General features: G+C 34.4%; 1 protein-coding gene across 8 annotated transcripts in view; it reads right to left on the minus strand.

Moving 5' to 3' along the window:
• CCDC18 (coiled-coil domain containing 18) overlaps positions 1 to 15,106 on the minus strand; it is a 173,194-nt gene that overhangs the window by 110,883 nt on the left and 47,205 nt on the right. For all 8 annotated transcript variants that reach the window (XR_009493921.1, XM_059885079.1, XM_015464582.3 and 5 more), the window contains 3 exons: positions 9,655 to 9,875; positions 8,448 to 8,558; positions 4,853 to 4,984 (listed from right to left, as the gene is read on the minus strand). Coding sequence is in view for 7 of the 8 variants with exons in the window: in XM_059885079.1 (XP_059741062.1) it covers positions 4,853 to 4,984; positions 8,448 to 8,558; positions 9,655 to 9,875 (464 nt within the window). In the remaining variant the exon portion in view is untranslated. The remainder of the gene's footprint in view (positions 1 to 4,852; positions 4,985 to 8,447; positions 8,559 to 9,654; positions 9,876 to 15,106) is intronic.

A 15,106-nucleotide genomic window follows, 5' to 3' on the forward strand; every position in this document is an offset into this window, starting at 1 on the left:
AAACTGCCTGAGTCCACTTATACATGGATTCTTTTCAATAAATGTGTACTACAGTACTATACCACCAGAGGTTGTTTGAATCCACAGATAGGAACCATGGATAAGAGGGCTGACTATAAAGTTATATGTGGATTTTCAACTGTGCAAGAATTGGCACCCCTAAACTTTCACATTGTTCAAAAGTCAAATGTACACACAAAATACTCACGTTACATTACTATTGAAATTACACAGATGATTGCATTTTGCCAAATTTCCTTTAGTTTCCCTCCTTTTAGAGAAGAAATAAAATCACAAATCCAGGTCTTATTCTTTTCCTCCCTCACCAATACTATACTGAAATTGTTTTGTATCATTCTCTAGTGTGTTTCAGCTTCATGCATGTTTTCCATGCTTTTAACTACATATGTAGACCAATGAATGTAATGTAATTTTCTGTTTTGAAAATTCACATAGACAATATCAACACTATTTCAGCAACTAGTTTCTTTCACTTAATATTCTTTTAGGGCTTCCCTGGTGGCTCAGTGGTAAAGAACCCACCTGTCAATGCAGGAGGCATAATATTGTTTTAAATATTTATCTGTGTATCCATATACGGACCTAGTTCAAATAACATAATATTCCATTATAACAACAAACTACAGCTTGTTCACTCTTCTGCTTGGGAATAGTTGGTATTCTTTTTCAATACAATGATAATGTTACAGTAACAATCTTTGTATGTATCTCTTTATGTACATGTATTAGAGTTTCTTTAGAACATTCCACCTAGAAGTGGACTTCCTGGTTGTAGGATATGCACATTTCTAACTTCATTAGGTATTTCTTTACAAAGGGTATCAAAATTAATACTTTCATTAGAAATGTTTGTCTTTACAACTTCACCACTAACAGACTGTTATCAAACATCCAAAAGTTTTGTGAAGACAAAATATGAATAAACTGATATGTTTATATGAATATTTGTGTATATTATATAAAATGTATAAAAATCATTCATATGTGATATATATCACATGCATACATATACACTATAAAAACAGAGCAGCAACAAGTTAGCTAAAAATTATTAAAACCAAAGAACTGTGAAATGGAAACACTCAAATGAAAATAAATAACACATCATAAATTAGAGGAACAGAAAGAAAAAAGACTGAAGTGAACAGAACATAAGGGACCTGTTGGACACTGTCAAGCAGACCAAGGTGCACATCACAGAAGTCCCAGAAGGAAGGGCAAAATTCAATAACCTCTCATGATAAAAACACAACAAATTAGGAACAGAAGGAAACTACCTTCACAAAATAAAACCCTTAGATGAAAAACCTACAGCTAACACAGTCAATGACGAAAGACTGAAAGCTTTTCTTCTATGCTCAGGAACAAGAAAGGGACGCCCCTCTCACCACTTCTATTTAACAGTCCTGGAAGTTCCAGCCATAGGAATTAAGCAAGAAAAAAAAAAGGCATACAAATTGGAAAGGAAGAAGTAAAACTATCTGTTGGCAGATGATATAATCTTATATATACTGTAAAAAAAAAAACTTAAAGATTTCACACAATAAATCTACTAGAATTGATAAATGAAATCAGAAAAGCAGAGGATATAATTTAACACGGAGAAATCAGGGGCATGTCTATACATGAACAATGAACAATCTGAAAAGAAAATTACAAAAACGATTTCTGTTATAGTAGTATCAAAAAGAAAAAAATACTTAGGAATTAACCAAGGAGGTAAAAGAGTTATACAATGAAAATCACAAAACACTGATGAAAGGAATTAAAGAAAACATAAGTCAAAGTGTTAGTTGCTCAGTCGTGTCTGACTCTTTGTGACTCCATGGACTGTAGCCTGCCAGGATCCTCTGTCCATGGAATTTCCCAGGCAAGAATATTGGAGTGGGTTGCTATTCCCTTCTTCATGGGATCTTCCCACCCCAGGGATGGAACCTGAGTCTCCCACATTACAGGCAGATTCTTAACCACTTGAGCCACCAGGGAAGCCCCAAAGAAAACATAAATAGAAACATATTCCATGTTCACAGATTAGAAGATTTAATACTGTTAAAATGTCAGTATGACTCAATACAATATAATCTCTTTTAAAATCCCCAAAGACCTTTCTTGCTGAAACAGAAAAACCCATCTTAAAATTCTTATGAAATCTCAAGGGACCGTGAACAGCTAAAACAAACTTGAAAATGAACAAAACTGGAGTATCCTCACTTCCTGACTTCAAACCTATCAATATTACAAAGCTACAGTAACAAAACCAGTGTGAATTGGCATAAGACAAATATATACACCAATGGAATAGAATCAAGAGCCCAGAAATAAATTCTCACACATATGGTCAAATGATTTTGACAAGGGAGCCAAGATCATTCAGTGGGGGAAAAGGACAGTTCTTCCAACAAATGGTGCAGATAAAACTGGACATCCACATGCAAAAGAATGAAGTTAGACCCTTACCTAACACCATACATAAGAATTAACTCAAAATGGACAAAAGACATAAATGTCAGACATTAAAAACAAGAAGTCTTGGAAGAAATCTTGTAACAAAAGTTTCATGACACTGGATTTAGTAAAAATTTCTTAAATATGACACCAAAGATGCAGGCAACAAAAGAAAAAATAGACAAATTAGAATTCATGAAAATTCTAATATTCTGTGTATCCAAAGACTCAATAGAGTAAAAAGGAAACCGACAGAATGGAAGACTATTTGCAAATCATATACATGATAAGGGATCAATATCAAGAATATATAGAGAAGTCCTAAAACTCAATAACAGTATAAAAACAACCCAATTTAAAAAATGGGCATAGGAACTGAATACACATTTCTCTAAAGATATACGACTGGCTAACAAAGACATGAAAAGATTCTCAATATCACTGATAATTAGGGAAATGCAAATCAAAATTACAGTGAAATGCCACCTCACACTCATCAGGATTGTTGTTTCTCAGTTGCTAAATTGTATTCAACTCTTTGTGATGCCATGGATTACAGCAAGCCAGGCTTCTCAATCCTCCACTATCTCCCAGAGTTTGCTCAAATTCATGTCCATTGAGTTAGTGATGCTACCTAACCATCTGATCCTCTGCCACCCACTTCTCCTTTTGCCTTCAATCTTTCCCAGAATCAGTTTTTTTCAAGGAGTTGGCTCTTCGAATCAGATAGCCAAAGTACTGGAGCTTTAGCTTCAGCATCAATCCTACCAATGAATATTAAGGGTTGACTGCCTTTAGGATTGACTGGTTCGAGCTCCTAAAGAATATTATTGGTGGACATAAAATTCTCGGTTGACAATTTTTCTCTGAGTAGTCAAAAAAATATGTTCTTCAGTCTTCTAACCTTCACAGTTTTTTTATTTTTGATGAGAAGTCTATAGCAATTTTAATCTTTGTTCCTCTATATGCAATGTGTTATTTATCTCTGACTGCTTTCAAGATTTTCAGCAACCATTTTGATGTGTCTTGAAGTTATTTTCTTTGCTTCCAGTCCCATTACTTCATGGTAAACAGAAGGGGAAAAGTGAAAACAGTAACAGACTTTTATTTTCTTGGGCTCCAAAATCACTGTGGACAGTGACTACAGCCATGAAATTAAAAGATGCTTGCTCCTTGGAAGAAAAACTATGACAAACCTGGACAGCATATTAAAAAGCAGAGACATCACTTTGCCAACAAAGGTCCATATACTCAAAAGCTATGGTTTTTATAGTCATCATGTATGGATGTGAGATGGACCATAACATAAAGAAGATTGAGCACTGAAGAACTGATGGTGAACTGTGGTTCTGGAGAAGACTCTTGAGAGTCCACTGGACAGCAAGGAGATCAAACCAGTTAATCCTAAAGGAAACCAATCCTGAATATTCGTTGGAAAGACTGAAGCTGAAGCTCCAATACTCTGGCCACCTGATGCAAAGAGTTGACTCACTGGAAAAGACCCTGATACTGGGAAAGCTTGAGAGCAGGAGGAAAAGGGGACAACAGAGGATGAGTTGGTAGGATGGCATCATCAGCTCAATGGACGTGAGTCTGAGCAAACACCAGGAGCTAGCGAAGGACAGGGAATCCTGGTGTGCTGCAATCCATGGGGTCATAAAGATTTGGATACGACTGAGTGACTGAACAACAACAAAAATCCTCTTTAAGCTTACTGAATTTATAAATTTATTTCCTTCACAAGTTGGCAAAATTTTAATCATTATTCTTTCAAATATTTTTTGTACCAGTCTCATTCTTCTCCTCTTTGGTACTCTGGTGGCATAAATGTTAGACCTTCTGATATTATTCAACAGGTCTCTAAGGCTGTGTTCATTTTTTTCCAAAATTTTCTTTCTCTCTGTTGCTCAGACTAATTTCTATTGCTCTATATTATAAGCTTATATTTGTGTGTGTTAAGTATTAATACATTCTGCTATTAAACCCATCCAAACTCTCTTTTATTTAGTCTTGTGCTTCTGGTCTCACACTTGCTCCTTTACTTTTGCTTTTGCTCTTCACTTTTAACCTAAGATCAAGAGAGCTTCTACTCAACCAATCTTCAGGCAAATGATATGTCTAGTGGAAAAAGAGCTACAGAATCACTCTAATTAGATAATGTCAAAAAATAATGACTGAAACAAATGGCAGGAGTACCAAAGGAGAAAGCACTGTAAAATGATATAGAAGTAATGGATTCTAATTATAGTACTTACTACTAACTTTTCTGTCTTGTTTCCTAATATATTTAAATAAAAAAAGCTAAGTTAGTAATGTTTAAGATTTTCAGATTTCATATTCTAAATATACATTACATTTACTTAGAAAAACATAATTAATATCTTACTCTTTCAATCTGCTTTTCCATCTCTTTATGCTGGTCAAGATGAATTTTCTTTGCCTTTTCAAAAGCTAAACAAATTTTCTCATGCTCTGTATTTATATTGGTTTCCAGGCTCCTAATCTTTTCATTCTTTTCCTAGAAATACAAAAACACTTTAAAAGAACATAATTAAGAACTAGTTTTTCATAAAAGTACATTAGAAAAAAAGTATATTAGTAAAGCATAAAATTTATTATACTCTATTCTTTAAAGAATCACAATAGTCAATGTCAAGCTTTAAGAATATTTCAATAAAAAAACAATAAAAAAAAGAATATTTCAATAGTTATAAAAAAAGACAAAGTGGTTATTTTAAAAACTGTATCAAAATGATAAGATCAAACTATTTAAAAATTTGTGAAACATCAAAGAACTATTACCAGTTCCTTCAATTCTACTAAATTAAAAATAGTGAGTGATGTTGAGCATCTTTTCATGTGTTTGTTAGCCATCTGTATGTCTTCTTTGGAGAAATGTCTATTTAGTTCTTTGGCCCATTTTTTGATTGGGTCATTTATTTTTCTGGAGTTGAGCTGGAGGAGTTGCTTGTATATTTTTGAGATTAGTTGTTTGTCAGTTGCTTCATTTGCTATTATTTTCTCCCATTCTGAAGACTGTCTTTTCACCTTGCTGATAGTTTCCTTTGATGTGCAGAAGCTTTTAAGGTTAATTAGGTCCCATTTGTTTATTTTTGCTTTTATTTCCGATATTCTGGGAGGTGAGTCATAGAGGATCCTGCTGTGATGTATGTCAGAGAGTGTTTTGCCTATGTTCTCCTCTAGGAGTTTTATAGTTTCTGGTCTTATGTTTAGATCTTTAATCCATTTTGAGTTTATTTTTGTGTATGGTGTTAGAAAGTGGTCTAGTTTCATTCTTTTACAAGTGGTTGACCAGATTTCCCAGCACCATTTGTTAAAGAGATTGTCTTTAATCCATTGTGTATACTTGCCTCCTTTGTCAAAGATAAGGTGTCCATATGTGCGTGGATTTATCTCTGGGCTTTCTATTTTGTTCCATTGATCTATATTTCTGTCTTTGTGCCAGTACCATACTGTCTTGATAACTGTGGCTTTGTAGTAGAGCCTGAAGTCAGGTAGGTTGATTCCTCCAGTTCCATTCTTCTTTCTCAAGATTGCTTTGGCTATTCGAGGTTTTTTGTATTTCCATACAAATTGTGAAATTATTTGTTCTAGCTCTGTGAAGAATACTGTTGGTAGCTTGATAGGGATTGCATTGAATCTATAAATTGCTTTGGGTAGTATACTCATTTTCACTATATTGATTCTTCCAATCCATGAACATGGTATATTTCTCCATCTATTAGTGTCCTCTTTGATTTCTTTCACCAGTGTTTTATAGTTTTCTATATATAGGTCTTTAGTTTTCTTTAGGCAGATATATTGCTAAGTATTTTATTCTTTTCGTCACAACGGTGAATGGAATTGTTTCCTTAATTTCTCTTTCTGTTTTCTCATTATTAGTGTATAGGAATGCAAGGGATTTCTGTGTGTTGGTTTTATATCTTGCAACTTTACTATAGTCATTGATTAGTTCTAGTAATTTTCTGGTGGAGTCTTTAGGGTTTTCTATGTAGAGGATCATGTCATCTGCAAACAGTGAGAGTTTTACTTCTTCTTTTCCAATTTGGATTCCTTTTATTTCTTTTTCTGCTCTGATTGCTGTGGCCAAAACTTCCAAAACTATGTTGAATAGTAATGGTGAAAGTGGGCACCCTTGTCTTGTTCCTGACTTTAGAGGAAATGCTTTCAATTTTTCACCATTGAGGATAATGTTTGCTGTGGGTTTGTCATACATAGCTTTTATTGTGTTGAGGTATGTTCCTTCTATTCCTGCTTTCTGGAGAGTTTTTATCATAAATGGGTGTTGAATTTTGTCAAAGGCTTTCTCTGCATCTATTGAGATAATCATATGGTTTTTATTTTTCAATTTGTTAATGTGGTGTATTACATTGATTGATTTGCGGATATTGAAGAATCCTTGCATCCCTGGGATAAAGCCCACTTGGTCATGGTGTATGATCTTTTTAATGTGTTGTTGGATTCTGATTGTTAGAATTTTGGCCAAAGAACTAAATAGACATTTCTCCAAAGAAGACATACAGATGGCTAACAAACACATGAAAAGATGCTCAACATCACTCCTTATCAGAGAAATGCAAATCAAGACCACTATGAGGTACCATTTCACACCAGTCAGAATGGCTGCGATCCAAAAGTCTACAAATAATAAATGTTGGAGAGGGTGTGGAGAAAAGGGAACCCTCTTACACTGTTGGTGGGAATGCAAACTAGTACAGCCACTATGGAGAACAGTGTGGAGATTCCTTAAAAAACTGGAAATAGAACTGCCTTATGATCCAGCAATCCCACTGCTGGGCATACACACTGAGGAAACCAGAAGGGAAAGAGACACGTGTACCCCAATGTTCATCGCAGCACTGTTTATAACAGCCAGGACATGGAAGCAACCTAGATGTCCATCAGCAGATGAATGGATAAGAAAGCTGCGGTACATATACACAACGGAGTATTACTCAGCCATTAAAAAGAATTCATTTGAATCAGTTCTAATGAGGTGGATGAAACTGGAGCCTATTATACAGAGTGAAGTAAGCCAGAAAGAAAAACACCAATACAGTATACTAACGCATATATATGGAATTTAGACAGATGATAACAATAACCCTGTGTACGAGACAGCAAAAGAGACGCTGATGTATGGAACAGTCTTATGGACTCTGTGGGAGAGGGAGAGGGTGGGAAGATTTGGGAGAATGGCATTGAAACATGTAAAATATCATGTATGAAATGAGATGCCAGTCCAGGTTCAATGCACGATACTGGATGCTTGGGGCTAGTGCACTGGGATGACCCAGAGGGATGGTATGGGGAGGGAGGAGGGAGGAGGGTTCAGGATGGGGAGCACATGTATACCCGTGATGGACTCATTTTGATATTTGGCAAAACTAATACAATTATGTAAAGTTTAAAAATAAAATAAAATTAATTATAAAAAAATAAATAAAATAAAATAAAAATTAAAAAAAATAATAATAAAATAAAAAATAAAAAATAAAAAAATTAAGAGACATACCACTCTATATAAAATAAATTAACAGCAAGGGCTTACTGTATAGCACAAGCAATTATATTCAAAGCCTTGTAATAATCTATAATGGAAAATAATCTGAAAAATAATATGTATGTATAACTATATATATATAACTATATATAACTATATAACTATATATATATATAAAGCTGAATCACTTTGCTGTACACCTGAAACAAACACAGCATTGTAAATCAACTGTACTTCAATAAAAATGTTGCTACTGAAAAAAAAAAAAAAAGCAACTTTAGATAAGAACTTTCCATATTAACTTAAAAATACAGAACTAAAAACTGAAAGAATCTGATAAAATTTATACTTTCCTACATGGTATATTTTAGAATAATTATACTAAAACAAACATGTTGTTACAAATTAAGTTCCTTAAAGACACAGTAAATTTGTAGCAAAAAAAGGTAATTTGTACCATAAGTTCCTGTTCCAGTTCTGCATTTTTTGCAGCAATGGAGGAATAAGCAACTATTTTTTCTTCTAGCTGTTTCTCTAAAGTTAAAAGTTGAGAACATTTCTTTGTCATCTGAAAACACATTGAAATAAATTTAAAATTATTTTAAAAATATGAATGACAATTCAGAAGAAAAACAGTGAGGGGAAGAGCAGAATATGACACATCCTATTCCATTAATTCAGATGCCTATGTTCAAACAGGACCACACCCAACCCATTTTGTAAAAGTAGCTGTTAAAGACTGAAATTAGTACAATAAAATGTTAACAGCAGTATTTCTACTGGTAGAATTACCAATGTTTTATTTTCTTTTTTGTCCCTTTCTGTATTTTAAACAAGACTGTGCTAATATTTTAATTTAAAAAGTTATTAAGCTTAGTACCTGACACTTTTCCAAGTAAGATGATGGCTGTAATTATCAACTGACTCTCTTTTCTGTAATTAACATAAGTTCCTATCCCACAGGTCTTATCCCTAGTCTTGGCTATAGACTTTAAGAAGGGAAATCAGACATTTAAAAAGTGCCCTCAAAGACCGGCAACCTGTGATTTGAAGGGTGACTATAGCATATACACGTGTGGTCCTAGTACACAATTACCTATTAAGGCATTCTTGTTCTGTCCTCAGTGGAAATGAAGATCAGATATTCATAAAACATACAGTATCCCCTTTTCAGGATATAATCCAAAGATAGCTGCATCAAATTTACATGCAGCTGTTTAAAAATGCAGATTCCTTAGCATTACTCCATACCTACTGAATCAGAATCACTGGAATAGGACCCAAAACCTGCATGTTTAACAAGCTTTCCAGGTGGTTCTACTATTTGCTCAAATACGAAATCCTCTATTACTACCTGTTTTTTTCCAATTACATAATCCAAATTTTTTACTTGTAAATATGTATTAGCCATATTAACTTATACTTGAAAGAAATAATAGAAAGGAGTACAGTTTAAGCCTCACCAAATTTAGCCACTGTTTTCCTACTTTTAACATATATTAAAACCCAAAAGTTTCCAAATATAATTTAAAAAGAAGTTATAACTTATAGGATACCATTTTTTTAAGTGTATAAATCTCATCTTTAACAAACAATTTTTACAAAACCATACAACATTTTTTTCTTCTCTCAAAATTTAGTACATATAGCTAATTTAAGCTTACTTCACTTTCAAGTTTGCTAGAGTTTGAAGCTTTCTCTAGCAGCTCCTCTTGAATGAGTTGAAACTGACTAGTTCTGTGAGCCATGTTAACCTTCAGATCAGAATTCTCAGCTTCTATTTGCATCAACTTATCACGTAATTCTTCTATTCCAGAAGCAAGTCTTTGCCTTTCTCTTTCATATTGCTTGTTCATAGTATGCTGATTTTGATCTTTTAAACTTTCTGTTAATAAACATAAAAGGAAAACTGTTCTCTGTAAAACTTAAAGAATAAAATCTCATTTCAGTGTTGAAAGATTTAATCATATTTACTTTCTGATCTAAAGAATACTAAAGTGGATGAAACATAAATTAAAGAAAATATAATTAAGAAACATGGTAAGCAAGGTACTTTCTATTATTAAATATATAAAGTAGGAATAAGTTCTGACTCAATTTACTTTTCTAGATTATCACTTCATAACATAAGGACTATCTTTTTGTACCACAAAGAGCCCTTCTCCATCTTTAAAAACCCCACTGTTTGAATATAAATCATTATTTGAAAACAAAACAAAACATAAAAACATTGTCTTATCTCCTTAAACCAAAATTTATCATAAATTTATTTGGCTAACTTGATCATTTTGATATACTGTATACAGATGCAAACTGAAAACCCCAACACTGAAGTCTTCATATTCCCTAGCCAAATGATAAGAATTCAGTAATGCTCTTTAAAACTACTGAGGGTTATCAGAGGTAGTTGTTGGCATACACCTTTTCTCCATTATAAAGGTATACACTATTGCCGACTGAAAGGTAAACAAGCTTTCAGGGGTGCTTTAAAGTAGATGCACAATGTAGATGACTGCATGAGAATACACAGATGTGTAAACAAGTAGAGAAACTATGCCTTCAAGGGTTGCGTAAATACCATTTCCCATCAATTCTCCATATCCCTAATAATTCACTTTCTAAACAATCTATTATTGACTCTGTTCTTTGATATTAGAGAATATATAACATATATTATCACAACCTCTAATTAGAATTCCCTCTGCTGATTCCATCATTCTCGACTATATTCCTTCTAATCACTTAAGATATCTAATCTTCTCTACCATCATTTCTGCTAGCAGTCCATTGTATTTGAAGGTGGCATATGACAGGTTAAAGATACATATGTTAACCCCTAGGGCAACCACTAAAAAAAAAAAAGAGGTATAATTAATTACTTAATAGAATGCATTAAAAAAATGAAGTACAGAAATTCATTCAAAAGAAGGCAAGAAAAATGAACAAAACCCAACAGAATAAAAAGCAAACAAATAACAAGATGGTAGATTTAAACCCAAAAAGATCAATGATAACATCAAATATAAGTAACCAACACATTCCAAAAAGGGTGAAAGAATGACTAGTTACAAAAGTAAGAATCAATCATATGTATTCTATCAGAAACACACTCATATACAAAGATACATCCTTTTAAGGATGGAAGAAGTCTTCCCAGGCAAACACTAATCAACAAAAAGCCAGAGTGATAACTATCGAATTATGAACAGAGGAAAGAAAAAATAGTATTGCCTAGTGAGGTTTTCAACATATGTTGCTATAATACATTGGATAATTACAACATAAAATAGGAATGGTAAAGAGACCTATAGTCTTACAAAGTTTCTATATTTTACTTCAAGCGGAAAAATCTTAATTCTGAATAAACTATGAACTATAACAAACTATACATCAAGGCTCTATGTTGTCACTCTGCTTATTTAACTTATATGCAGAGTACATGATGCAAAAGCCGGGCTGGATGAAGCTCAGGCTGGAATCAAGGTTGCCAGGAGAAATATCAATAACCTCAGATATGCGATGATACCACTCTCTAATGGCAGAAAGTGAAGAGGAACTAAGGAGCCTATTGAAGGTGATAAAGGAGAGTGAAAAAGCTGGCTTAAAACTCAACATTCAAAAAATGAAGATCATGGCATCCGGTCCATTCAGTTCACTCAGTCATGTCCGACTCTTTGCAACCCCATGGACTGCAGCAAGCCAGGCTTCCCTGTCCATCACCAACTCCTGAAGCTTGCTCAAACTCACATCCATCAAGTCGGTGATGCCATCCAACCATCTCATCCTCTGTTATCCCCTTCTCCTCCTGCCTTCAATCTTTCCCAGCATCAGGGTCTTTTCTAATGAGTCAGTTCTTCACATCAGGTGGCCAAAGTATTGGAGTTTCAGCTTCAGCATCAGTCTTTCCAATGAATATTCAGGACTGATTTCCTTTAGAATTGACTGGTTTGATCTTGAAGTCCAAGGGACTCTCAAGAGTCTTCTCCAACACCACAGTTCAAAAGCATCAATTCTTCAATGCTCAGCTTTCATTATAGTCCAACTCTCACATCCAAACATGACTACTGGAAAAACCATAGCTTTGACTAGACGAACCTTTGTTGGCAAAGTAATTTCTCTTCTCTTCAACACACTCGAACTACTTCAACCAGTCCCATCACTTCATGGCAAATAGATGGGGAAACAATGGAAACAGTGATAGACTTTATTTTCTTGGTCTCCAAAATCACTGCAGATAGTGACTGCAGACATGAAATCAAAAGACGCTTGCTCCTTGGAAGAAAAGCTATGGCAAACCTAGACAGCGTATTAAAAGGCAGAGACATCACTTTGCCAACAAAGGTCCATATAGTCAAAGCTATGGTTTTCACAGTAGTCATGTACAGATGTGAGATGGACCATAAAGGCTGTTGTTGTTATTGTTCAGTCACCCAGTCGTGACCGACTCTTCCCAACCCCATGGACTGCAATACGCCAGGCCTCCCTATCCCTCATCATCTCCCAGAGTTTGCCCAAGTTCATGTTCATTGCATCAGTGATGCCTTCCAGCCATCATCCTCTGACGCCCTTTCCTCCTGCTGCCTTCAATCTTTCCCAGCATCAGGGTCTTTTCCAATCAGTTGGTTCTTCACATCAGGTGGCCAAAGTATTGGAGTTTCAGCTTCAGCATCAGTCCTTCCAGTGAATATTCAGGGTTGATTTCCCTTAAAATTGACTGGTTTGATCTCTTGCTGTCCAAGGGACTTTCATCAGGAGTCTTCTCCAGCACAGTTCAAAGGCATCAATTCTTTGGCGTTCTACCTTCTTTATGGTCCAGCTCTCATGACCATATGTGACCACTGGGAAGACCATAGCCTTGACTACACAGACCTTTGTCAGCAGAGTAAAGTCTCTGCTCTGTCTAGGTTTGTCATTGCTTTCCAGCAAAGAGGCAATCATCTTCTGATTTCATGGCTGCAGTCACCACCCACAGTGATTTTGGAGCCCAAAAAGAGGAAATCTGTCACTACTTCCACCTTTTCCCCTTCTATTTGAAGGCTGAGCACCACAGAATTGATGCTTTGCAGTGCTGGAGAAGACTCTTGAGAGTCTCTTGGACTGCAAGGAGATCAAACCAGTCAATCCTGGAGAAAATCAACCCTGAATATTAACTGGAAGGACTGATGCTCAAGCTTCAATACTTTGGCCACCTGATGTGAAGAGCTGACTTATTGGAAAAGACTCTGATGCTGGGAAAAACTGAGGGCAGGAGGAGAAGGGGAAGATGGAGGATAAGATGATTGGATGGCATCATTGACTCAATATGACACAAATTTCAGTAAACCCCAGGAGATAGCGAAGGACAGTCTGGTGTGCTGCAGTCCACTGGGTCACAGAGTTGGACATGACTGAGCAAGTGAACAACAACCAGAAAGAGAAATTAGAGAATAATCCCATTTACAATTGAGTCAAAAAGAATTAAATAGTTAGGAATAAATATAACCAAATAGGTAAAAGATCTGTATACTGAAAACTATAAGACACTGATGAAAGAAATTGAAGACAAATAAATGAAGACATTTCATCCTCATGGATTAGAAGAATTAACATTGTGAAAATATTTATATTACCAGAAGTGATCTACTGATTCAATTCAACCCCTATAAAAATTCCAAAGGTATTTTTCACAGAAATTGAATAAACAAGCCTAAAATTTATATGGAACTACAAAAGAGAAAGAACAAAACTGAAGGCATAATACTAGCTGGTTTCAAACTATGTGACAAAGCTATAGGAATCAAAAAAGTATAACACTGGCATAAAAACAGACACATAGATCAATGGGACAAAAACAGAAAGATCATAAATAATGGTCAATTCATTTACAACAAAGGAGTGAAGAATACTTCACAGGGAAAGGATAGTCTCTTCAATAAACAGTGTCAGGAAAACTGGACAGCAACAAGAATGAAACTCGACAACTATCTTACACCATACACAAAAATTAACCTAAAAATGGATTAAAGACATGAACTGTGAACATAAGACATGAAGTATAAAATTCCTAGAAAAAAAACAACAACATAGACTGTCAGCTATTAGACATCAGTCTCAGCAGTGACTGTCTTTTGGTGATTTTTCTTTTTTTTTGCATTTTACATCAAAAGCAAAACCAAATAAGCAGGACTATATCAAACTAAAAAGTTCCTATATAGCAAAGGAAATCATCAACAAAATGAAAAGTCAACTTATGGAATGGGAGAAAATATTTTAAAATCATTTATCTGATAAGAGGTTAATAGTCTGAACATATTTAAAAAATCACAACTCAACACCAAAAATAAAGGCAGAGAATCTGAACAGACATTTTTCCAGAGAAGACACCAATGGCCAATAGGTACAAACAACACTAAGCATCATGAAAATCTAAATCAAAACTACAATAACATAACAAAAAGATTCTAATTTGAATAGTACAGGAAACTATATTCAGTATAGTTTATCTTGTGATAAACCATAATGAAAAAGAATATAAAAAAGAATGTATATTTGTGTATAACTGAGTCACTTTGCCTACAGCAGAGATTGATACATTGTAAATTAACTATTATGTTTCAATTAAAAAAAAAAAAGATAGCCAACAAGGACCTACTATATAGCACAAGGAATTCTACTCAATATTCTGTAATATCCTAAATAGAAAGATAATTTGAATAAGAATGGGAAAAAGATTAAATTAAAAAATTACAAAAAAAACTCACAGTGAGCTATCACTTGACAGCTGTTAGAAAGGCTGTATAAAAAAGATGAGATATAACAACTATTGGTGAGGATGTTGAGAAAAATGAACCCTGTATACTGCTGGTGGGAATGTAAATTGGCACAGTAACTATGAAGAACAGTATGGCAGTTCCTCAAAAAATTAAAAACAGAACTACCATAAGATCTAGCAATTCCACTTCTGGATATTATCTGAAAGAAAATCTGTATGGAAACACAAAAAATCCCAAACAGCCAAAACAGTCTAAAGAAAGAAGAACAAAGCTCAGAGTATCATGCTCTATGATTTTAAACTATTCTACAGATCTATAGTAATCAAAATGGTATGGCACTGGCACAAAACTAGACACACAGTTC

This window comes from Bos taurus, chromosome 3 (genome assembly GCF_002263795.3).
Source record: "Bos taurus isolate L1 Dominette 01449 registration number 42190680 breed Hereford chromosome 3, ARS-UCD2.0, whole genome shotgun sequence".
Lineage (NCBI taxonomy): Eukaryota > Metazoa > Chordata > Mammalia > Artiodactyla > Bovidae > Bos > Bos taurus.